The sequence below is a fragment of the Botrytis porri genome (assembly GCF_014898465.1).
Source record: "Botrytis porri strain MUCL 3234 chromosome Unknown BPOR_005, whole genome shotgun sequence".
NCBI classification, from domain to species: domain Eukaryota; kingdom Fungi; phylum Ascomycota; class Leotiomycetes; order Helotiales; family Sclerotiniaceae; genus Botrytis; species Botrytis porri.
Window position 1 is genome coordinate 328,557 of NW_024066079.1, and position 24,250 is coordinate 352,806.

The 24,250-nt window shown below is 42.2% G+C and overlaps 10 protein-coding genes across 10 annotated transcripts; 5 read left to right on the top strand and 5 right to left on the bottom strand.

Moving 5' to 3' along the window:
- Positions 1-1,193: 1,193 nt before the first annotated feature.
- On the bottom strand, positions 1,194-2,050 carry EAF01_003858 (uncharacterized protein). The gene is made up of 2 exons (XM_038912112.1): positions 1,726-2,050; positions 1,194-1,550 (listed from the first exon to the last, which is right to left on the bottom strand). The coding sequence occupies exons 1-2, from the start codon at positions 1,856-1,858 to the stop codon at positions 1,384-1,386; spliced, it is 300 nt and encodes a 99-aa protein (XP_038771796.1). The 5' UTR covers positions 1,859-2,050; the 3' UTR covers positions 1,194-1,383.
- A 557-nt stretch (positions 2,051-2,607) lies between these two features.
- Positions 2,608-4,871, bottom strand: EAF01_003859 (uncharacterized protein; the record flags this gene model as incomplete). Its single annotated transcript, XM_038912113.1, has 2 exons — positions 2,608-3,944; positions 3,992-4,871. The coding sequence occupies 2 exons, from the start codon at positions 4,869-4,871 to the stop codon at positions 2,608-2,610; spliced, it is 2,217 nt and encodes a 738-aa protein (XP_038771797.1).
- A 751-nt stretch (positions 4,872-5,622) lies between these two features.
- On the top strand, positions 5,623-7,527 carry EAF01_003860 (uncharacterized protein; the record flags this gene model as incomplete). The annotated part of the gene is made up of 3 exons (XM_038912114.1): positions 5,623-6,317; positions 6,366-7,358; positions 7,416-7,527. 3 exons carry the CDS (start codon positions 5,623-5,625, stop codon positions 7,525-7,527), a joined length of 1,800 nt encoding a protein of 599 aa, XP_038771798.1.
- Positions 7,528-8,347: 820 nt separating this feature from the next.
- On the bottom strand, positions 8,348-9,856 carry EAF01_003861 (uncharacterized protein; the record flags this gene model as incomplete). The annotated part of the gene is made up of 2 exons (XM_038912115.1): positions 8,348-9,126; positions 9,214-9,856. The coding sequence occupies 2 exons, from the start codon at positions 9,854-9,856 to the stop codon at positions 8,348-8,350; spliced, it is 1,422 nt and encodes a 473-aa protein (XP_038771799.1).
- Positions 9,857-10,309: 453 nt separating this feature from the next.
- Positions 10,310-12,683, top strand: EAF01_003862 (uncharacterized protein; the record flags this gene model as incomplete). The annotated part of the gene is made up of 3 exons (XM_038912116.1): positions 10,310-10,765; positions 10,826-11,392; positions 11,448-12,683. The coding sequence occupies 3 exons, from the start codon at positions 10,310-10,312 to the stop codon at positions 12,681-12,683; spliced, it is 2,259 nt and encodes a 752-aa protein (XP_038771800.1).
- Positions 12,684-14,932: 2,249 nt separating this feature from the next.
- Positions 14,933-15,859, top strand: EAF01_003863 (uncharacterized protein; the record flags this gene model as incomplete). Its single annotated transcript, XM_038912117.1, has 1 exon — positions 14,933-15,859. One exon carries the CDS (start codon positions 14,933-14,935, stop codon positions 15,857-15,859), a length of 927 nt encoding a protein of 308 aa, XP_038771801.1.
- A 238-nt stretch (positions 15,860-16,097) lies between these two features.
- EAF01_003864 (uncharacterized protein) lies at positions 16,098-17,751 on the bottom strand (the record flags this gene model as incomplete). The annotated part of the gene is made up of 4 exons (XM_038912118.1): positions 16,098-16,151; positions 16,203-17,249; positions 17,299-17,466; positions 17,527-17,751. The coding sequence occupies 4 exons, from the start codon at positions 17,749-17,751 to the stop codon at positions 16,098-16,100; spliced, it is 1,494 nt and encodes a 497-aa protein (XP_038771802.1).
- Positions 17,752-18,570: 819 nt separating this feature from the next.
- Positions 18,571-19,650, bottom strand: EAF01_003865 (uncharacterized protein; the record flags this gene model as incomplete). Its single annotated transcript, XM_038912119.1, has 1 exon — positions 18,571-19,650. The coding sequence occupies one exon, from the start codon at positions 19,648-19,650 to the stop codon at positions 18,571-18,573; it is 1,080 nt and encodes a 359-aa protein (XP_038771803.1).
- A 788-nt stretch (positions 19,651-20,438) lies between these two features.
- EAF01_003866 (uncharacterized protein) lies at positions 20,439-21,677 on the top strand (the record flags this gene model as incomplete). Its single annotated transcript, XM_038912120.1, has 1 exon — positions 20,439-21,677. One exon carries the CDS (start codon positions 20,439-20,441, stop codon positions 21,675-21,677), a length of 1,239 nt encoding a protein of 412 aa, XP_038771804.1.
- Positions 21,678-22,967: 1,290 nt separating this feature from the next.
- EAF01_003867 (uncharacterized protein) lies at positions 22,968-23,423 on the top strand (the record flags this gene model as incomplete). The annotated part of the gene is made up of 1 exon (XM_038912121.1): positions 22,968-23,423. The coding sequence occupies one exon, from the start codon at positions 22,968-22,970 to the stop codon at positions 23,421-23,423; it is 456 nt and encodes a 151-aa protein (XP_038771805.1).
- Between the last annotated feature and the right edge of the window lie 827 nt (positions 23,424-24,250).

Consider the following 24,250-nt stretch of genomic DNA (forward strand, 5'->3'; position numbering starts at 1 on the left):
ATATATATAATATAATATAACCACTACTCTCTCTCTCCCTTTCCGCTCCTGATTTCTGAACAAGGAAATCACTCGCCTCATCTTATCTACATCTTCACTATCGGTGAATTCCATCAATTCGATTTACATGAAAGCAAGAAAAACGTTGAGCGTGTAGTAAATATTTGGTATGGTATGGTGTGTGAATCATGACAAAGATTGGGCAAGAGAATATAATAGACTTGGGGATTGTGTATTCACTGGGGAATCTAGGTAATTAGTTGATACTGATTATCCAGAAAATATCCATCATGCCTTATCACTCTGAATCTTCTCAAGAATATCCAGACATCCAGGTACCATTCGATCTCCTCCGGTGAATATCAATCCCCCTTCCCCCCCTCGTCCACCACTCCCCACCCCACCACACTACACTACACCCTATTCACAATCTAACCCAACCCCACAAATCCACAAATTCTCAAACCATCCATATCAAAGACCCCTCTCAAACATACACAAAAAAACAGCAAGAACCACATCAGTTCACAAACATCATACTTCAGGGACAAAAGTCTGCGTTGCAAACCTAATACCTCCTAAACTCATCTTCGCATCCAAATCCAGATCCGTACGCAGAGTGCGGTGCGCAAGCACTTGTTTTTGTGTTATCAAATTTGCTTAAGTGAGTGTGTGATGAGATTGGGAGAGATGAGTGTAATGAATAGAAGATTGAAGTGTGTTGATCGACAGCGAAAAGAACTTTTCAACGATGAAAGAAAGTAGGAATGACAATTAGGACGAACTGAAAGGCCACAAAATCACGCAACGCTACCCATAACTTATAGAAGTCAACTTCTAATAAGATAGACTACCATAGTCATCGACAATTTCCTAGCTTGGATAGCCGGCTAGTGTACCAAGGCAGTTGCTAAAGAAGCTTCTGCTTTCCATTGACAAGCTTTTCTATACTTCTACCGTTCGTAAAGATTGCGTGATCATGAATGTGTCCGTAGTGAATGCTGGTTGTGGTCCATGATTTATAGACGTTTTTGCGGGTGGGGTGTCTTGTTCGAAGAAAGCATAGAGTCGTGCTGCGCTGGTACTACCAGTCATCCCCTCGTCAATGCCGTGCTTTCCCTCTCAACATCCATTTGTGACAAAGCACAAATTGTACCGGGAAAAAAATGCAGAACAGCACCCCGTCCACCCTACCAAACATCATCACCAGAACACATAAAGCATAGTTCATAATTCCGTGTTGATCCCTCACATCTATTAGCAACCCACGCAATCTGTATCTCAATCTAGCAGTCTCTCTACCGCATATATATGCGCAACCCATCATCATCCATCATCTATCGATCAACCCCCGGAAATCCATTCCTTCCTTCCTCCAACCCCTCATTCAGTCTTAACAGCAACATCCTTACTAACACCATCTGCCTCCGCCGTATTAATCTTCTTTCCCGTCTTTGCAATCTTCTCCAACACAGTATCGAATTCTAATTCTGGTTTTCCGATGACCGTTGCGGTTTGACCTGCAAGGTCGACTTCGTATGCGCGGACACCTATTTTGTTTCTCTCAGTTAGTAATCTTCTAAAATCCCAAGATTACAATCGAGGTAGTGGATAGATATGCGACACCAAACTGCGCAGCGCAGAAATCATGTATTTTGTGCGCGAAGCAAAGGAGAAGAATAAGATCTTAGAGTAACAAAACAAAACAGATCAAAACAGGCTCACCATCCAATTTCTTCAAAACTCTATCAACCGCTCCAGAGCATCCTCCACAACTCATGGAAATGTTGAACTTGTATGTATGTTCGCCCTCCTCTGCGATCAAAGTAGCTGGTATGTTTACGCCGGTGTCTGCCATTGTGTCTTGTTTGTGTAATTATCTGTTCTTATCGTGATTTCGAGGATGTATTTGAGGTTGTGTGCGAAGAATGAATCTTGATTCGTAGATGCGGAGAGGCTTGTAAAGTAAAGTAACTTCTCGAGTGTATGATCGTATCGAAAGTAACAAGAGAAACAGGATGCGACGACCGATCCTTATAACTTTTGAAGCTTCGGAAAGGCTGAGAGGGAGAGGGGCACCTGCACTGATAACGCAATGCGCTCGCTTAGAAATCACAAAGCCGATGGACCTGGTGGATCCTGGCCTGGCGCCAAACAAGGATGAAACTTGCTCAGAACAGATCATTCATTCACTGGCTGAGTCGACTGGTCTGGGTGGTCATCACACACACGGGGATTAGGTATGGAACTCCATTCCATTCGCGGACAGATGTTGATTGCTCTTTCGGTGGTGGGAGATGTGAAGAGATAGTATGAGCATGTTTTTCAAGGGGGTGAATCCGCTTCCTTAATATCAATATTGATAATTTAATACTGCGAGCGGGTATCACAGGAGACAATGAGTAAGAAGGGTTATTCAAGACCGTTCGGGGTTGAAGCTATTTGATTACACAGATGCCTCCTCAAAACATGCAGCTCAACCTACCATTTTTGTGCGCACTGATATCACAGGTGCGAGTAATATACATCTAATTTGCGCTGAAGATCACATTCTTATTTTGTTAAAATCGCTATTTAGCTGTAATGTACAGATATGAACAATTCCATTCAAGTCAAACCAGGAATTTCATCATCATCATCCGCATCTCCGACGCGAGGCTGTCTATGGTCCCCAGCTTGTCCCTCTGGATCTACCAATCCAGGCGTTGAATCATTGTCATCCTCCTCATATTCAGAGTTGTCATCGAAATTTTCCGGTGATCTCCAAAAACCAAGATATTGCAAGATTCTCGAAGCTGCGGAAAGTGATGGTCCACGTGGTTGTCCTTCTGATCCTTCCTCACCAGCTCCCTCTAGTTCTCCTTCTGATAATCCTTCTGCAAAATTTCTTAATCGTTCAAGTGCTTCTGCTTCATTCTCAACTTCATCGCCACCATCGATATCATCACCCCCTACTCCACGGCCTCGGAATGCTTCCAATCCTGGAAACCCTGGCATGAGTCGCGCGAGAGCCGCGAGCGGATCATTGAATCTATCTTCAACAAATTCGTGCTCATTTCCTAAAGTTCTTCTTTGAGATGGGTAGGAGATAGTATTTGAATAAGGTGGCAATGGATCTGAATCTGAGTTGTTGCTTCTGTGGAGGAGATTTGATGGGACGAGACTCATCAAAGCGGGTTGATTTTCCAAATAAACAAACCTAACAACATCAAGATTCAATTCCCTAAGGTCCGATAGCAGGGGAGTTTCTGATAAATCGGGCTTATAAATTGTATGTGCAATTTCCATGAGTAATGCAGTAGACTCGGTAGTATTCCAAAGGTCCTTTGTCTGAAGAATGTATAGTTGCGTGAAGAAAGTATCAGACGCAGTCGGTGGTGTTGTACCCCAAATTGACGGAGGTGCGTCAAGGTTTAGTTCTTGAAAAAGTCGACAAAACAGCCAAGGTACGTGTTGCATGGATTCCGATAGAAGACTCCTACATTTAACTGCGTCCTTAAGTTGTTGCGCCGCCAAAGCGAATGATGGTTTGGCGTAATTTATTGTGTTTGCCCACTCAGGTATATTTCGACTGGCGGCAAAGTCCAAAAGCCATTGAAACTCATGTGCACGTAAAGCAAGATGGTGTATCATCCATCTCATGCAATATGGATCAGTCTCGGGATCCAAACTCAAGAGCAGTTTTGCCCATTCAAAAGCCGTTCGATAAGTTCCCTTCATGATGAGAGATTTTATGTAGTGGTATCCAGCTAACCAAAGTTCTCGATTCTCTGGTCTACTGAAATTTAATCGAGCTTTACCTTTGGCCAATTTAGTACCAAAGGATGACAAAGAGATTCGGCCAAACGTAAAAAGAGCCCTTTCGACGAGATCCGATGCTAGGGAATGGTCGCTTTGATTTTTTGCAATCTTGCTGACTTGGAGGAGGAGTGAAATGTTGTACGCTATCATATGGTCAGTTAAAGCTATGTGAAGTATCGATTTTACTCACGAGATCTCACAAGTAGTGCAATAAGGCTCTGCGGATTACCCATTTCAACCAGATTTTGAAATATTCTCTGCACAGATTGGTATGATTGATCATGTACAAATCTGTATTCTATGGTGCCATCAACCACACGTTGATTTTCGACCACTTCCATCGTTAACCCACCCGAGCTAGATTTTGGCCATTCATCCTTCCCCTGTATGAAGAGGTTGCGTCGCAAGGTAAGGTCTGGAAGCCCTTTGCCAGGTGGATGGTGTCCTTTCAAGGCCGTCTCTAAATCTATTCGTTGATTCTGTTGTCTCCTTCTTGCTCCACGGCCAGTAGGTCCTCCAGGATCTTCATTTGGCTCTGTAGCAGCTCGTCCAAATAAGCTTCGCATTTCGTTTGCAACTTTCAGATGCTGTGTGTTGATACCCAAGAGAAAACAGACCCTCTCGTATTCTTCATCCACTTCAATTGAACTTGTCGTATTTGTAACATTCGGTTTCTTCAAATTCAACTCTTTCAATGCTTGATCAATATCATCCAAATCGTTCTTCGGCTTAGCTTCAGCAGCTTTTGCAGAGTCTTTTCCTTTTCCAGCATTTTTTGCCTTCTTCTTTTTCTTTGATTTCTTGGGCTTCTTCGCTGTCACAATTGGTGTGGGTTCGCTCAATTCTTCTTCCGCTGACTCTTCTTCTTCCTCGATGCCCTTCGTCTCGTCTTCGTCTTCTAAGTCTTCTAAAGCTGCGAAATTCGCAAACAAGCTGGGTTTTGATTGTGAAGGTTGTGGCTCTTCATCGGATTCTTCTTCTTCTTCCGCCGCTTCTGCTTGGGCTTGAAGTTTGGCTTGTTGTTCCAGCTCGCGCTGTTGTTGTAACTTTCGTAATTGTCTACTCGACATGATGAGGGTATTGGCTATTTGAATAATACCAATGAATATCAAGATGTAGGAGTACAACTATGAGAATGACAATGACATTGAGTGTGAATGTGAATGTGAATGTGAAAGAATTGAAGAACCAAAAAGAGCGATCCCGTTCTATTCTAGAATCATTCATCTGTGTCGATAAAAATCAAACGGGGAATGACGCATTTGATTTATTACCTACAGAGTACTTCTTCGTACATCTCAGTGTCGAGCTAGTGGGGTTGATAGACTGGTGGAGCCTGGTGAGCGATAGAGATTGCTTACCTAATTATTTGATTGGTCATGTTTCGGCCTGAGCAAGATCCATTTTACTGCTGGCAACCTTAAGACCTCGCAGTCTCTGTCTGATACACAGACCTGGTAATAATAAGTGGTACTTTACTAGTACCACCCACCTACTAGCACTTCACGTTGTACCTTCTCAACCAAATAATAAGAATAATTATCGACCCAGTATGTTATACGTCGTATTGATAAGAAGAAATACTAGGTAGTCGTTTGGAGTCTCTTTTCCCTCTCTTCTAGCCATCGCCACTTTCTCAATTGTTATAATATCAATACCCTCCAACCACTCCTCTGCAGTCCGTCCGTCTAACCACTCCTCTTGAGGTCCTGGCAATATCCGGGGTACTACCAAAGCGTTATCTCGGAAATCAAGCCTAGCTAAACCCCCCAGGAACTCAAATTTCTGGAATTTCCTCAATACCAGAACTCTTCATTTCCAATGCGTCGAGTAGCATTAAAAGCGATTCGCACGGCGAGACAATTACCTGCTCTTCGTAGCACCCGTCGAAGCATCTTTCAACCATCAAACTATGTTCTAAGAGCGCGATATTCTTCCGGTAGAGCTCCTATTTCCAAATCATCAGCATCATCAACTTCACCACTTCATACTTCCATCATCCCAGCCTCGATGTATTGGCGAAGGTTTGGTCTGGCGTTCGTTTCAGGCTTGGTTGGATATGGCGCGTGGTATACATACAACGGAGACGAAACTCTCACCCAAGAAGCCAGTCCAACTTCATCAGTACAACAATCCCGCGGCTTCTCAACTAGCACCATCTATTCAACACCGATCGGGCCCGAAGAGACCGCGGATGCTAGAAAGGCTGTAATTGTCAGCACAGAAGGTCTTTATACTGACACAATTGAAGGTCCAATTTCAAAGGATACGGACGATTCTGGAAGAAAAGTTTTAGAAATGTTAACACCAGAGCAAGCAACTTCGAAATTGAGAAGAAATGAGGAATCTTATTTTGTCGGTCGTGGCAAAGGAGTTGTGCGATACGATGTCGTTCAAATCCCAAGCAATGACCCAATCGAGGATGATCATTCGGAAAAGATTATTGAAACCAATGAAGCAATTGCTGGACAATCACCCTCGGATTGGATGTTTTGGGGTGTATTCGATGGGCATTCGTATGTTTCCATTCCTATTTACCACTACACTCACTAACATCTGAACAGAGGCTGGACTACTTCTGCTAAATTACGACAAGTATTGATCAATTATGTCGCTCGGGAACTCAATTCTACCTATCAAGCCTCTCCCAATCCTTCCACCGAAGCCATTGAAGCTGCGATGAAGACCGGCTTCACTCGACTCGACAATGAGATTGTACATGAAAGTGCGCAGAAAGTAATGAAAGGCAATTCGAAATTGGTCGCAGCAGAACTATTAGCTCCAGCATTATCAGGATCTTGCGCCCTTCTTTCCTTCTATGATACAAACACCGGACTTTTGCGCGTCGCATGCACTGGAGATTCACGCGCGATTCTAGGAAGACGTAGTGAGAGTGGGAAATGGACTGCTAAAGCTTTATCAACCGATCAAACTGGTAGCAATCAAGATGAAGAAGCTAGAATGAGAAAATTACATCCTGGTGAGGATCACGTCATCAGAAATGGCCGTGTCTTGGGAGGTCTTGAACCAACTCGCGCATTCGGCGATGCAACTTATAAATGGACTCGTCAAGTTTCAGAGCGACTAAAGGAATCTTTCTTTGGAAGAACGCCATCCAGCCTTCTTAGGACCCCACCATACGTCACTGCGGAACCCGTAGTAACAACTACCAAGATTCAACCGGAGAGTGGAGACTTTGTTGTAATGGCTACGGATGGACTTTGGGAGATGCTCTCGAACGAAGAAGTAGTCGGTTTGGTTGGTCAATGGATTGATAAACATTCAGCCGATTCGAATGGAAATTCCGCAAGTTCATGGACAAAAATGTTTACAGCGTCGCAAAAAGGATTACCTGTAGAAGCAAGTAAAGATGATGGTAATAGTGGCCAAAAAGCACCAATTCGACAACGGCAATGGGGGGTTACGGAAAGTGATAGATTTGTTGTTGAGGACAAAAACGTCGCCACACATTTGGTACGAAATGCATTAGGTGGAAAGGATAAGGATATGGTTTGCGCTTTACTGTCACTGCCTGCCCCTTATTCTAGAAGATACCGGTAAGTTACGCTCTCTACACTATTTATTTTCACGAAATCATGCTGACAAATACACAGTGATGATCTTACGGTAGAAGTCATCTTCTTTGGCAACGGACCAAAATCTGGCGATATTATTGTCAATAAGGAAGCAAGTGCGAGCGCAAACAACGTCAAGCCTAAACTATAAAATAACTCTAGATTCAAAGAGAAAAACTACTTCTACTTTTCAGCGTGTATTATTAAGCATTTAGCTTTGATATTGGATTTTGGGGAGGACGAAGGAAATGATTGGTATGGATGGATGGTGGTAATATACCCAGCGTACTGGTTAGTGAGTTTCGAAAGGCTCGAATTCATGAAGAGCTCAACCTATTGTTAGCTATATTTGCGAATAGTATATGAATTCTTCGGAGCATGATTTTAGTGCCGATGTTGTAAGAATTGGCATGTGGATATGAATATGAGTATGTCTTCAATGGCAGTTGAAAATTTGTAAAGAGGGGTTCAAAGAATACAGAGAGTACTCTCTTGATTTCACTGTTAGTTGTGATCAGGTAGGTACCTTGCTGGCTATGACTTTACGGGCTGATATAACTATTTGTTCACTGCTTACTATGTGCTAGTTGCAAATGTCTGGCATCTAATGTTAAGTGATAAGAGAGGCAAAGCGATCTCCAATGCTATTCGTCAAACTCTGGAGATGACCTCAATGATTGATACTTGAGTACCTGTTGACTTCGTCTTCATTCCATCTTCTCCCCCTCTTCACTCCCTCTTCACTCCCCAGAATCCGATCAGTTTATTTGTCAAGCGATGCATACATTGAAAGTAGTCACAGATGGGGTGAATACTACATGGGTGAAGTCAGGGCAGGGTATAAACTTTAACCTTGTCAATTGAATAGCGAATAACCTTGATTTTTCTGAAATTTTATTTAGTGCTTTTGGAAAGTTGGAATTTGAAAGTTTGGAAGGGTGATTTAAGACTTCCTTGGCTATGTGACAATTTTATCCCCCTTTCTGACTCTGTTTGGCTTTTCTTTTTTCCAAATTCTGCAAGAATTCTTCCTTTTTCCCATCCCTCGAGGCGATGATGTGCTTGTCAAATCGCGTTGTCTGTTGACCAGCAACATAGTTATAATATCTATACCTCTCTTTCGAATCATGAGCTCTTCCTTTCAGTCCCTCCAACGACTTCCCTTTCACACTCTCGATCAGGACTTTGACCTGCTCATATTTCTCAAAGGTCAGATTCAGCGCCTCCATTTGATCAAAAATCGTCGGAAAATCAATCGAATCCACATCTGCCTTATTCTCATTCACGTTTGAACCCCGCTGGAAATCTGCCATCAAATGTTCGATTTGTGCGTTAGCATCCTTGAGTGATACATCAATGTATGTGATCAACTCTTTGATCGTTTCCTCATAGCCCCCCCAATTTTTTCCTTTAGTTCTGCTTAGACTGAATCGTTCAAGGAATTGGTATGCCGAGGGGAAATCAAAACTATCCCATCCCTGCTTTTTCGCTTCTTTGGTCATACCGGACTCGGCTTCCTTGAACGCTTTTTCAAGATTTCTCCTTTCTTCAACGGTTGAGTCAATAATATTTGTGAATATATGTTTCATCCTCCAAATATTCCTTATCTTTAGTTTTAATCGTTTGTAATGATTGATCCAAAGTACTCCCACTGTTCTGCACTCTTCTAGATTTAGATCGGCAGCTTCATCTCCAGGTTTCACTTTGGCGAGCTCTTCCCTTAGATAATCTGTTTCTCGCCGAAAGATGTCTATATAAACATCGATGGACTTTGAAAATCCCCCAATAGCTTCGGAGGCTGTCTAGGCCTGTTTTCGAAAACTTCGAATTTTGATACTTAATCCTGGAGAATCTTTTGACAGTTCTGGAAGTCCATCTCTCAGTCTGTTGAGTCCGTATTGCGAATCGGAATATGCATCTTTCAAGACATCGAGCTGCGGACTAATATCTAGATTCGCGAGATCATATAATGGACTGACTAACTCGTAGGGCTCGAATTGGTGTGAAAGGGGAGAGGCATCGCGATTGTCATATTTAGGTGTAGATTGCTCCTCTTCGTCTTGAAAGTCTTGCTTTTCCCCGTGGGAATATTCTTCATCTCTTTCGCGGTAGGGACTTTTCCCTATGGCGATGCGAATATCAATGATACGGATGATTAGGACAGCTGCGTGGATAAGAATGATCACTTTGATGAGTCTTACTATGGAAATGCGTTGGCGAAACAAGTTACTGAAGTCAGACCATAATGTTGGTTCGTTGGCTAGGTTCTGTTGCCTTGAGGTCTGACGTTGTGGTAATTTGGTTTCTTCGGGAAAGACGGGAAAGGAAACCCTTTTTCGTGGGCTGGAGGTTATGACTTTGAAGGTTCGTTGGGTGCTTGGCTGCGAAGTTTGGGGGGATTGGGGGGATTGGGGGGATTGGGGGGGTGTGAAGAAGGTTAGGCGACGAGGGGGAGAACTATCGCTGCTGGTCGTAGACATGGTATTTGAGAGTCTGTTCAACTGTAAAAATTACAGAATTGGTTAATAACTTGCGATGGGATTGAAGTATAGAGAATTTTTGGCTTTAAGAGAATGTGAAGGTCTTTATGTTGTTTTCTTTTCCGGATTGGGGGATCCGGCGATACCTCTTTAAGCGATTTCATTGGTTTATAGCAACTTGACAAAGGTTCAGATTTACTATTTGATATCAGCAATACTTTGGCTTTAGTGTTAGGGTAACTTCAAAAATCCTTTGTTTCTATTATTCGTTGAATAGTAACTTCATGTAGGGGCAACAAAGATAGATAGCTTGTTTTCTCCTATTCAACTAGCCAACTGCCATAATGAGACAAAGGAAAGAGTTGGGATCTACCGTGTAGGGCGACCGCAGTAAGGAAAAAAATCATCTCACAGAAATTTCGAAAACTTTCGAAAACCACAACGCCGCAAGCCATGTTGCGAAACGACCCCCGCCAAAGTCGCAATGTTCCTAAATATGGCGCCTGGTCAGAAAACCCCCAAATATCAGGGCTCACACCCCTCGCTCCTCTTTTTCCAAAAACACATATGGATCCTACAGAAATCGCTCTCCGGAATAGGATTGAAGATTTTCAGCGAGAGCAATTTGATGGATTTACCTCTCGAGAATTGGCGGATATGGATGTTATCACTGACAGACAATTGAAAGAGTCAACTTTAAACAATCCCATCATGCCGCTATTTCAACAGCAGAGATGGGAGATACAACCCCATCAGCCGGATTTGACGAGAGATCATATGTATCCGTTGATCATTGATGGGGTGCAGAGGGGTGATTGGTCAATGCATAATCCGTTGGTGTATGAGAAGTTGAAACCGGTTTTGCAATTGGCGAGTAGGACTATAACGAGCATGTATACATTACCGTGGGTAGGAACTGATCTGCTGAGGAGAATCTGATATTTATTGTAAAGGGCTGATTTAGGATAGTTCGCAGCTCTGATATTCGGTGAAAGAGTTCCTATCGATCCAGCGAGGATTCGTCCAAGAGATGAAGTGCCAGATAATTTGGTTTCCTTTCTTCCATACAATATCACAGATTACAATCTCGTTCGAAAGAGAATGGAAGAAGTTTTTGAAGATTTAGAAAAAAACTGGAATTGCAAATTCGGCTTCATGTCACCGGATGAAGATCCTCGCGGTCCTGAATATCCTATCGATCCGGAAGATACGCTTCCAGATAGTGTGTATGGACTTACCGTCACAAATTATCAATACATGGAATACCACGAAGCGGAAAATAAGGAATGGCAGATTTATGTATGGCTTGCTTATTCCAGGTTACAGTCATTGTTTAGAGATGATTTGAGTACTTCGGAGAGGAAGATGGTGGAGTGGGCAACGGCTATTACCCTTGTGCATGAGATTGTTCATGCGATCAATTTTGTTTGTCCCAGGATTGATGGGACGAGAGTGCAGAATCCGGATGATGAGAATCCGCCGTGGTTTTTTGATGAGGAACCGTTGGCGGAGGCGGGGTTTAGTTTTGAGGTTGCTGTGAGTTTTTCCCTTTTCGAATTTTGGATCTCGGAGACTCATCATGGGGCTATAGTTAAATGGCGGAACGGTCCGTTCTTTTACATCGGTGAGAGGAATGCCATATGGGCATTGGTTTGAGACGATATGGCCATCAGTAGAAAGTCAAGATCTCTGTGGATCGAAAAGTATTACATTGATGAACCCCGGCCCTTTCGATTACCAGGAAAAATTCCCCATCCCAGCTTCTTTTTATGAAGACATGCAGCAAAGAGAATTCTGGGATTATATGGTCCATAGATTCGGACACAAATTATTTCACTACCGATCTATCAATCATGGCGTTCGTCTAAATTTCGACATCTATACAAAAAATAGAACGCCGATAAAATTTAGAGATATATCAACTATACGTATCAGTCCGGTTACTCCTGAACTAGGACATGATAATCAAATCCTCAGAGAAAAATGGGAACGTGTGCAGGCGATACTCGGTGCGCAAAGCGAACCCGAAGAGATAAAAATTGCTCAAAGTTTCGGCTTGTCTCTATTGCAAAGTTCTAAAATCGAGAATTCGTTCTGGACACACGAAGAGGGGCAACGGAGAGGTGTCGCTGCTATATTTGAACATCTCCAGAAAGAGAATATTTCGGAAGTAGAAAGACTCTCTGATTTTACACACTTGATTGGATTTCTGTGGACGATCGTCCAGAATCACAAAAAGAAAATCGACGCTCTCTTGAAATCCGGACAAGTGGATATACCACAACTCCAAATACCCTCGGAAGAACGTCGAAGAGTATTACTCGCATGGAATAGAGGAACATCTATTTTTGTACGTGAATGTTCTGAACAAATTCCCGACGCACTAGAAAATCACAAATACGAAGTCACGACTCTGGGACTGAGTCTCGAAATTCTGCGCTTGCAACTTTTTTCCCCGAATCTGCAAACTGAAAATATTAAATCCGGACCTGATTTTATGGAATTGGCATTTTTGCTTCGTCTGCAGGATTCGTATGTCAAAGGTGATAGGGTTTCGTGTCGGGATTCTGTGAAGAGCATTAGGGAGATTGAGGGATGTTCGCTTTTTGCATTTTTGTGTACGTTGTGGATAGATACGGTGATTTATGAGGGGTCAGAGACGGATTTGGAGAGGATTAAGAGTTTGAAGGGGTTTGAGAGTATGGGGATTTATTGGAAGGAGTTGTGGGATAAGAATAGTGGGGGGGAGTGGGAGGGGATGTTTAGGATTTGGGAGGGGGTGAGGGGGGAGGCGGAGATGAGGTTGAGGAGTACGCATCATATGTAGGGGATTGGGTTGTATGAGGGTGTTTGGTGGTATTTGTTGGATGGTTCAGTCTAGATAATTTCTATGTGAAAGATTTAGTGAATATTAGAAACTTTGGCTGCAATGAAATGTTCATTTCATGTCGTATGAATCGTGAGGATGTTTTTTATATAGACGGACTACATGCTTCCATGCAATTCATCATGAACAAACCTCAACATCACTTCATAACTCGAGCGAATACGAATCCTTTCCCTGACTTTATCACATTACATCAACTAAATCCAACCACTAACTAACCTCACGATAAGAAACCATGTAAACTCTTCATCCATTCTCTGAGACCGTCTCCCCTCATATCACACAATTGCAAATATCCGAATCCTCCCAAAAAATCTTCACGATGTAACATGGAATCAATATCTCATATCCTCCTATATCACTGATTGTAGGAGATACCCTGGGTATTTATATTCATTCAGTTAACTTGAACGATATGATGATTTTGATAGCTGAATTCTATTTGAATAATCGAGAATTTCTTATTATTTGATTTGATTTTATGATATAGGATGGATTTACATAATGAAGTGTTTTGAATATCTGAGATTAATTTGAACAATATAATGATTTCAATACTTGAATTTTATTTGAATAATTAAGAGTAGCTTATTCTCTAACTTCAGTTGATATTATAAGAGGGACTTATAGAATAAAGTATTCTCAATATCTGAGATTGATCTGAAGAATTAGGGGTTTTTGGATTTCTCTTTCGGATTTTTGGTACTAGATGTCTTGGATGCTTGAGGATGATTGAGGACAATTAGATATATAGGATAAGTTTAGACAATCAAAGATTCAAATTATTTGATATTGATTTGGAGAATTGAGGATATTTGAATGTTTCTTTTGGATTTGTGATACAAGATTTATTGAATATTCCAGGACAGTTAGATATATGTAAAGAGTCTGAGTGATGAGAGTATCTTAATGACTGGAATTGACTGAAAGAATTATGAGTATCTCATTGTGTGATTTAGTTTGATAATATTAAGTGGGCTAGATATCTTAGGACAGTTGGATAACCGTGATGATGAATTTGAAGAATTAGAACGTTTCGATAGCTGGAATCTAATGGAGAATTCTAAATATCTCATCGTGTCATTTGGCTCGATGGCATGAATTTAATTAGATATATTTAAACATTTGGATATATATAATAAATTGGAATGATAACAGTATCTCAATAGCTGGGATCGTTTTGAGGAATTATGATTATCTCAATGTAGTATTTAGGTTTAGAATATTAAACTTTTTAAATATATTAGGAAGCTTGAATATATGTAATGAGTTCAAATTATGCGAATGTTTTGATAGCTGGAATTGATTTAAAGAATTGATAGCATCTAAATTTATTAATTAGTTACATAGAATCAGATAACGTTATACTGAATACCTTACGATAATTAAATATATCTGACGAATTTGAATCACGAAGATATTTCAGTAGCTAGAATCTATTTAGAAATTGAGAATATCCCAATTTATCACCTAGTTTTACAACATCAAATGTACCAGATACCTCAAAACAATTAAACACATATGTCGAATCTTCGCAATAAATTAATCACAATCTATCAAACAATGTCAAAGAATCAAGATATACCATCATAGTAATAGAGCCTTATCATGAGATGTCTCCCATTGTAGAATTAATGATATGATGCAACATCCCTCGAGATCTAGACACCCCATCAACTTTATCTGTCGCTTAGAGTAAGGGAGCCGAGAAATGATGAACAAACCTTAACTATCAAAGCTAAACAACTTTCTTTCATCAATGCATGAATTATCTTATGCTGATAGTTAGCTTTATGGTACAATGATGGTTTATATGTTGTTTTGGAGTGTCAAATGGTCGAATGTGTGTCTGGAAAGTTGAGAATGGTTGATTTCGTGTCGTTGAGCTCAAGATTCTAAAGAATTCTATTGTATTTCTCTAGTTAGTGCATTTTCGGAATCAAAATAGCATTATGATCATACTTGAAATGTACTATAGAGCAAAATAAAATGTCCATTCTCCTAAAATATAGTATTGAAGCACGATTGCATGAAATTTATGGTCTAAACAAGAAATATTTGTAATAATTTCACTTTCAAACCAAGTCTCACAAGGTTTATTATCAAAATCAAGCGTTTTCTCTCATATATAAACCAATTCAAGCATCAAAACCACCCAAAACTCCCATTCTCACCATCCCACCACCAAAATGAGCGCCAACCACCGCCAACTCGCTCCCAGGGCACAATCAACACTCTACCGCCTCCCCGGCCATCTAAACATCCAAGCCTTACCACTCCCAGCCCATCCAATCTACTACCTCGGTCTCCCCGTCCCTCAATTCGCAACCCTCACCCAATCCAACGCCTGGATCAACCATCCCATCCTCCACCCCAGTTTCGGTCCCCACCCCCTCCCCGACTACCACCCAGCTGTTCCCTACCCAGCCCCACCTGGCATGCAATGGCTAGGCTATATTGCTCCCTCCGCCGGCCGTCATATCCCGATAGATAACCCCGCACACTATATAAATCCATACGATATCAACGGACCGCGTGGATTTCCTCCCCATCTTCCTCCAGCACGTTTTCCTCCTCTCCTCCCTCCCCAGCTCACCCACCAACAACCAGCCAGCCATCTAGCTCCAGCTTTCCGCCCCCATCATCCTCCTCCACACGCTTCTCGCTTCGCGCCCCCTTCTCCTATCGGTTATCTTGGCGGTGGACTCCCAGGCCTCCAAAACAGTCTTCTGAATAGCGGCCATGGTCTAAATGGCCCTCCTATTGCCAATCCAATAGCTAATTTGGCTGTAATGGACTACCATGATGAGAATCATCTGGTGGCGATGGAGAATCAGCAAATCCTGGGACAGATTGAGATTCCGGATCGATCAGAGAGGATGGATGGGTTTTGTGAGGGGACGAGGGGAGAAGTGGAGAGGTTGAGACCTATTTGGGAGAGGGAGAGAGCCAGTGGTGCGGCTTTGAGTGGTTTGGGTCCTATTGGCGCGGTTACTGGTGGTAATGGGGGGGAAATAGGTGCTGGGGAGGTTGGAGATGGTGGAGAGGAGGATGTGGATATTGAGGGGAGTGAAGAGGATAGTTTGAGTGATAGCGATATGGATTACGAAGGATAAAGCATTTTGTGGGGTTTTCTGTGCTTTGAGCACTTTTATATGTACAATGAGATCGTTTTTTTATTATTAGAAGGAAATTAGACTCTAGAAAGGGATTAGACAGCACCAATAGCTTCATTATATACCAAAAACTCTTTTACGCTATTAATAATGGATCCTTGAAGTACTTCCGTGGACAAAAGTATACACAGGAAGAATTTTCCACTCCTCGGTACCGTGAAATAGCGTGGATACCATATCAATACTGGCCACACCAGCCCGTGCCAGCAAGTAAATAGAACGGATAATAAATCTGTAAATTTGATTAGATGCTAAACGGTCTCAAGAAGAGGATTGAACTTACACTTGGCAACCCACTGACAAACGGTACATCCATCCCACCATACTCATCCACTATTGCAGTCCTACAACTCAACACATCCGTCACCATCAATCCAGCTTCAAACCCCACATTCTTCATCTCCACCGTGTAATTTTCTGCACTCTCACCAATATTATTCAGCACCATTAGAGTCATGCATTTCCCATCCCCCTTTCGAAACGCAATATTATGCGGATCTGAGTATGCGATTTGAGTTTGATCAGTCGCATAGGTATCTGAGCGTGCTATTGCCAAAGAAAGTATAGCGTTCAATTGCTTGACTAGAACATAAAGCGGAGAGCTAGTATCGTAACCTGTAGGCCATATCGGTTCACGATCATAAGGATCAGTTGCGCCATGGAGATGTTGTTCTTGTCCTTGATAAATAATTGGAATGCCATCGGCTAACATCGTATATGTGATGATATTTTTAGCCAATGTAAGATCACTAGTATAATTTCCAAAGCGGGGTTGATCATGGTTCTCAGTGAAGGATCCGAGAAGTGTTGTATCTTTACATTGATAGTTTTGAGATAGTAGCTGTCCTATTAAGTTTTCTGATGTTGCGGAGGTGTTGGAAAAGAATTGTGTGAGTTGGAAATACGATGCGTAGGAAAGAAGTCCGTCCATGTGGTCTTGGTAAGGACATAGATAATCTACATCTCCATCTGCCACTTCGCCCATACAATAGATACCGGCTGCTTCATTGAATAAAGGCCAAAATTCTTTTTCCACATGTCTAACAGTGTCCATTATCAGTCCGTCAATTGAGTAATTGGCTACTAGTGACGTGATCCAAGTAGTAAAGAAATCTCGAACATCTTGTCGAGTAGTGTTTAGATCTGGTAATGGATAGTTTTCTGTTCCAAGTTCACATATTTCGACATTCGTCTGATTGTTGTAATCATCAATAAAGCAAACATCATGAAAATATTTGCTGTCGTTGAATGGATTCATGATGCTGAAATCGACATCATGTGCAGTATCATCAGATCCCATGTGGTTCGCCACGACATCAACCATCAAGTACTGCCATCATCAGCTATCTCTTTTAATGCTACTTTTTATCAAATCTTACCATTCCTCGATCATGGAGTGCGGTGGCTAATGTTTTCAAATTCAATGCGTCTCCAAAGTGACTGTTTAAACCATATAAGTTTTGAGCCGAATATCCATGAAAGCCTCGACCTGGATCCGCAACTTGTTCAACAACTGGTGATATCCAAATTGCTGTGAACCCCATACCCTAGTAGATTGTTAGAACCTATAATTTTACTAACATACTGCCGCACTTTTGTTCTCATACCTGGATATAATCGAGCTTGTTAATAATGCCTTGCCACGTCCCACCACAATATCCCCGAGTTTGAGAAGGGCAATCCGTGGTATTCGAAACATCTGTTCTAGCAAATCGATCTGTAAATACTTGATATATTGAACGGATTCTCCATTCATCAGGTGTTGCTGATTGAACGCCGTTCAAAGAAGCGATGCCCAGCAAAGCGCCCAATAACATTTTAGAAGAAACCATATTCCGGCTTTTTTTCTATCGAGAAGATTGAAGAGAACAATGAAGATTCTCGTGGAAAGAATGATTTATTGAACTTCTATTAAATCATTTGCAATTTCACTCTATCTACAGTACAAAAAAACTTATCGTGAAGGTGTACTAGGGACAAATGTGCCCGGTACAGATATCCCGTGGGAAATTAAACCTCACAGGAAACCTCATAGGAAGCAACGTACAACATAATGGGTGACTATGAGCAGCCAATCTAGTAACCTTACGTTGGTAGATTTATGATTAAAGGTACGAGGAAATCCTTTCAGAAGGTTGCACTCTACAACTCTTCCGAATAGGAAGGTTACAGAAACATGGTTGGCGATCCTTCTACGGACGACCCACCTCAAGCGAAGTGGGATCTGTGGAAAACCAACAGACCTGCACAACATAAATTCTCCTTCCGAGTGATTTCGTTGAATTTTGTCTTAAGCATAGGCACCTATGCTCAAATACTGGTGTCAGGAAGCAATCGGTCGGATGCGGATTGAATGTTGCGGATGTCACATATGTAGTATCGTAGTTCGATTGCGTATCCCGGGCTAGGAACGGGAAGAAGCAGGAGCGGGAAAGGATTGTACAATTTGTTTCAGACAAGATTTCGATAATTGAGAATTATTTTCTATCCTATATATGCATCCTGAATGTCATACGTATACATTGTGAAATATCACAAAGTAATGGAAATCTGATACATCGTCACGTATCAGGGAATAAAAACTCTCTTCAAGGTCCCTACTTACTGTGAACTGTCGACAAAATATAAACAGCCCTATCGGGAAAGACTGTTTATTTTTGTGGTTGTAAGACTTCGGAGACACCCTTTCTTGTTTCTTGAATGATCTTCTCGGCTGGCATTACGCTTTTAATTAACCCAACCCCAGTACCAGAATATGCAACCATCCTGCCATGTGAGCCCCACGCCTCATCACCATCTCTTAACTCTTGCTTATATAGATGAACGTTTTCTTCGTCTGTCATTCCAACTTTCTCGTCTTCATGACCTTTATTGAGTAAAGCACGACCATCATATTGTGCGGGCCATCCCACTGTTGTCTTCAACCGGTCGCATAAAGTAGACCTTCCGGTACTGACACCACCATCTACCGCTTTCAACAGCTCCCTTTGCCAACCTTGAGGGATACCTGCTTCTTCGGCCGCCAAAAATCTGGTACCCATCACAGCTCCTGTCGCTCCCAAACACATTGCAGCAGCAACACCTCGTCCATCCATAATTCCGCCAGCTGCAAGCAGTGGTATGGGGTTTACTTCCGATTTTCTATCTTCAAGTGCATCCGCAACTTCTGGAAGCAACGAAATAATACTAGCTGATCGAGCTAGACCATGGCCACCAGCATCGGAACCTTGAATCACCAAGACATCAGGTCTCGCTGTGTCCACAACATCCAAGGCTTCCTTGACAGTTCCAACTTGTACCCAAATTGAAACTTTCCCATCACTTACAGATCTAAGCTCTTGAGCCCATTCTCTCAAATCTTCCGTTCTTTTCGGTGCGTAAAGCCATACTGCTGAAGGTTTATGTTGCTTTGTAGCCTCAACAGCGACGTTAATTTTACAACTCCAGTTCTGGAAGCCAATCCCAATAGGAAGACGATTAAATATCTCGAGTTGTGACGGTTTTCGACTGGCAGTATTAAACAATAATCTCGTCACGGTAAGTTTTTGATGAAGATCCGCTCCATCGTGACCCCCTGCAAGAAATCCTATACCACCCGCCAGACTCACATTTGTCGCGAGAGCAGGCGTGGCAGCACCCAACATTGGCGCTGACACAATCAGTGGATACTTAATCCATGGAAAAGCCTCTAGCATATATCGCCTAGCTATTTGTAGAGATATTGAAGACATTTCGATATTCCAAGTGTCGCGCAGTTTGTTGTTGCTTTAGACTTTCCCTTTCTATAACATCATGGACAATTTGTGTTTGAGTCGAGGTTGAAGTTTCGGACGATGATTAACAGTAGAATCACAACTCCCAGTGTGCTTTGTTATGATCTGAAAAGAAAGATAATTCAGTCTCATGAATCCAATCAGACTCTTCTGGCGGCGCTTCAATAAATCTGAGAAGCATACCCAGGTATAGGTTGGTACTCATCCATGCTTACTAATGTGACCAAAGGATCGGACTCGGGGATGTCGCGGGGATGTCACGGGCTGTGAGAGATACCCGCAGTTCAGTAGGTTATTCAAATCTTCAACCCATTTTTCCGAAGTCACCCGGTGCCCCGTTGCGTTTATAAACATTGATAACGTCCCGAAAAGTTAAGATGGACATCTCCCCGGAGATGCTTCAACCCCTGGTGGAGATCGTACATAAAGGATCAGGATACAACCTTTTCATGTCAGCGGTATCCCTCACTCTGCTCCCAGAACATGCCATTGTTTGTCGTGATAAACCAATTGCGGGCGAGGTATATGTGTGATGACAATGCAATACGATGAAATCAGGTCAGAAAATTTCATGGTCACGACAGGGGAGGTCTACGAACAGCGGTTTGTAATCATAGTGCTAGAGGTGGGATTTATACTTAAGGATTATTGGCCCATTTTGTCCAGAATGTTTGGATGTCTGGAATCATCGATACTGGAACACAATAACACAACAAGACAGTCTACTAGATAATCAAAATCTTAGGATGTCACTCACACCTCAACAAATCGACATCGTCAAGGCCACAGTGCCTGTGGTCCAAGAGTACGGAACTACCATCACTACCACCTTTTACAAAAACGTTCTCGATGCGAATCCATCACTAAACAACATCTTCAACCAAACCAACCAAAAGAACGGAGCTCAACCACGTGCTCTATCAGGTGCTCTCGCGGCTTATGCGGCCAATATCGATAGCCTCGCTGTACTTTCAGATGCCGTAGAAAGAATATGTCAAAAACATGCCTCATTGTTCATCCAACCAGAACACTATCCCATTGTTGGAAAATACCTCCTGGAGGCCATGGGCCAAGTACTCGGCTCAGCCTTGACGCCAGAAATCCTAGACGCGTGGACGGCTGCCTACAATCAATTGGCCCAGATCATGATTGATAGAGAAGCGCAATTATATCGAGAAGCTGGCGAGTGGAAAGAATGGAGAGACTTCAAGATCGCCAGGAAAGTCAAAGAATCTAGTGTTATCACCTCTTTCTACCTAGAACCCGTGGATGGGAAACCCCTCCCTCTTTTCAAACCGGGCCAGTATATCTCAGTTCAGGTCCATATACCAGACTTCGGATATCTGCAGTCCAGACAATACTCATTGAGTGATCGCCCAAATGAGAAATACTACCGTATTAGTGTGAAACGAGAGGATGCTATTGTTCTACCAGCAGTCAATACAACAGTTGAAGCAGGTGTGATTTCAAATACTCTCCACGATGCCAAGCACGAGGGTGATATAATTCAAGTATCTCCACCCCAGGGAGAATTCTTCCTCGATCTCCAAAAGAATGTCGATTCTCCCGTAGTATTGATTTCCGCCGGAGTTGGCCTCACACCCATGGTATCCATCCTCAACACTTTGGTCGAAAGAGGAAGCACGCGTCCAATATCATATATCCACGCAGCACGCAGCAAAGAAGTCGATGCATTCCATGACCATGTCCAAGAAATCGCTTCATCGCATTCGCATATCAAATCCTGGGTTTTTGTGAAGAATCTTCCAGCTGATGATTATGGACATCCACTCAAGGATCTAGTGGGGCGAATGGACTTATCGAAGGTTAGGGATGATGCGTTGCATTTGGATGATTCTTCGACGGTGTATTTTATTTGTGGTCCGGGGGGGTTTATGAATGATATGAGTAAGACTTTGCGGACGTTTGGAGTGAGTGAAGATAGAATTAAGTTGGAGATTTTTGGGACGGGGGACGCCCAGTGAGGGGGAATAGTCGTAATGGATGATGTATGGAGGATGGAAAGTGTATATAGAAGATCCTCGGAATTTTGAACTTCACTAGTATTTACGATACCAACAAACGAATTCTTGTAGACATGTAGCCAATTATTCCAATGATTTCATTGCTCAATTCTGGGAACTTATGAAATATCGTAATCTTCGTCTATGATGATTGAGATCTGCGATATATATCATTTGATAGGTTCACAGTTTCGGAGTTTTGTGGAGGCAGATTTTCCAATCCTTATATAAGACACGGTGAGGAAAGTCCTCACATTGAAGCAATAAGCTTCAGTGTAGTTGATCTCCATTCAGACAAGCTAATGAATTTTAAGGATCTACTACAATAGGTTATTTAAGGTTTCACTGTGGTAGGTATCAAAGTCTCACTGCAATACACATATACTTATATAGAGTTCAAGACCAGTGGAGTATACTGTCATTAGGGCTGTTTATATATATACTTTGATTGATTGAGCGTTTATAAGGGTATATATTGAGAATCAATGTAAAAGGCAGATAGACCAATCCAATATATAATCTTGATCTCTAAACTCAAAAATTCCACATCCCTTCACGCGTACAAGAATGATATTTTCCGCGCAAAAAATATTCATCCCACTCCCCTAACTCCCCGCACTACCCAAACGCGCATCACCCGAGCCAAAGACGTGCGGACTTTTTGAGGGAGAAGATTAGCAATAAGCTGGAATTTCTGATATGTTAGTAATGAGGTTCCATATTCGAGAAAGAATTAGATTTTAAGTCAATCGCAGAGTATACAAAGATTTTTCCCAGGACTTACCGTGGTGCAGAAACACACATTGTAAGATACCGCTGTTAATGACCTCGAGTTTTATATCACTATCCACAGCTATATATCTGATGATAAGTATCTGGTACAAATGACCATGAATAACAAACGCAGGTTGCTCAATTCTCAAACACCAGTACGGATAACGAATCGCGTTCTCAAGCTTCAACTCCCAATTCAACAAATGCTGGCCCTCCTCCAGATGGCGGGCTCACAGCTTGGCGGTCCTCACGCATCTTGTCTTTTTCAATAGTTGGGCATTCGCGAAAAGCTATGGGATTTTTCAAGAATATTATACCGTCAGTCTAGCTCAGACTTCTTCATCTATTGCTTGGATTGGTAGTGTTCAGGTATTTCTGCTTTTGTTTGTTGGAGTGATAGGAGGTCGAGCATTGGATGCTGGTCATTTCCATCTGGTGTTTAGAATTGGTGTGCTCCTGCAATTACTGGGTGTCTTTATGACATCTTTGTGCAAGAATTACTGGCAAGCATTTCTTGCTCATGCGGTCTGTGTTGGTTTAGAGAATGGATTGTCGTTTTGTCCTGCTGTGTCGGTTTGGTCGACTTACTTCAACAATAACAGAGCGTTGGCTGTGGGCCTCGCAGCGACGGGGGAAGCAAGTGAAGGTTTGGTGTATCAGGCTGCTGTGCATGTATTGATTGGAAAAGTTGGATTCGCGTGGACGTTGAGAATCGTAGGGTTTATTATGTTGACAGCTCGTATCCCTTCAATATTCCTCTTTAAGCCAAGATTACCTCCTTATAAAGCAGGTTCTCTGGTAGAGTGGGCAGCATTCAAAGAACCTGCATATACTTTCTTTACCATTGGGATGTTCCTCAACTACTGGGGAGTGTATTTCACATTTTTCTATCTGGGAACATTCGCTCGCGGCCGCTTGGACGCTACGACCTAAATTTCTGTCAATCTCTTGATGATTCTGAACGGAATTGGAATCTTTGGACGCATTATCCCAAATCTCATTGGAGATCGGATCACTGGACCCTTCAACATTCTCGCCCCATTCAGTTTTGCAGCGCGCATTTTAGTTTATTGCTGGGCGTCTATTGATTCCATAAGTGGAATGTATCCGTTTGCTATCATATATGGATTTATTGCAGCTGCCTTGTAGGCGCTTCTTCCGGCCACTGCTACAACTTTGACAACGGATCCTCAAAAAACGGGAGTGAGGTTGGGTATGATTTTCAGTGTGGTTAGTTTTGCGTTTTTGACTGATCCACCGATTTCTGGTGCGTTGATTCAGGCTGGAGGGGGACGTTATCTTTTTGTGCAAATCTTCGCGGGAACATCGATTGCCCTTAGTACATTGTGTCTTGTAGCTTCGAGGGTACCGAAGTCTAGATGGAACTAGGTTAAGGTCTAGGTCTCCTATGGTGAATGAATGAGATCTAGCATAATAAATCGAGACTAGTTCCAAAATAGCAAATAAGATTTCTATAAGGCAAGAAAGTGTTAGGATAGGATTATTTAGAAGACTGTTTTACCTAAATAGTTGCTTAATTGTGAGATTTTTTCGAAGTAATGTTTGAAGCGAAGCTTTGATGAATGCCGAGGATTAACCATTGACAGCATCGAATTACGTAATGCACATGCAGCAAATCGACTCCACCATAGCTCTGCCATGTCAGAGCATCAAATGGGTCTCATAAGATGTGATGATTTGAAAAGATAAGTAAAATTTCTTACATTCAAGCTCAGCTATTTGTTCTCTTTGTTGGGAAA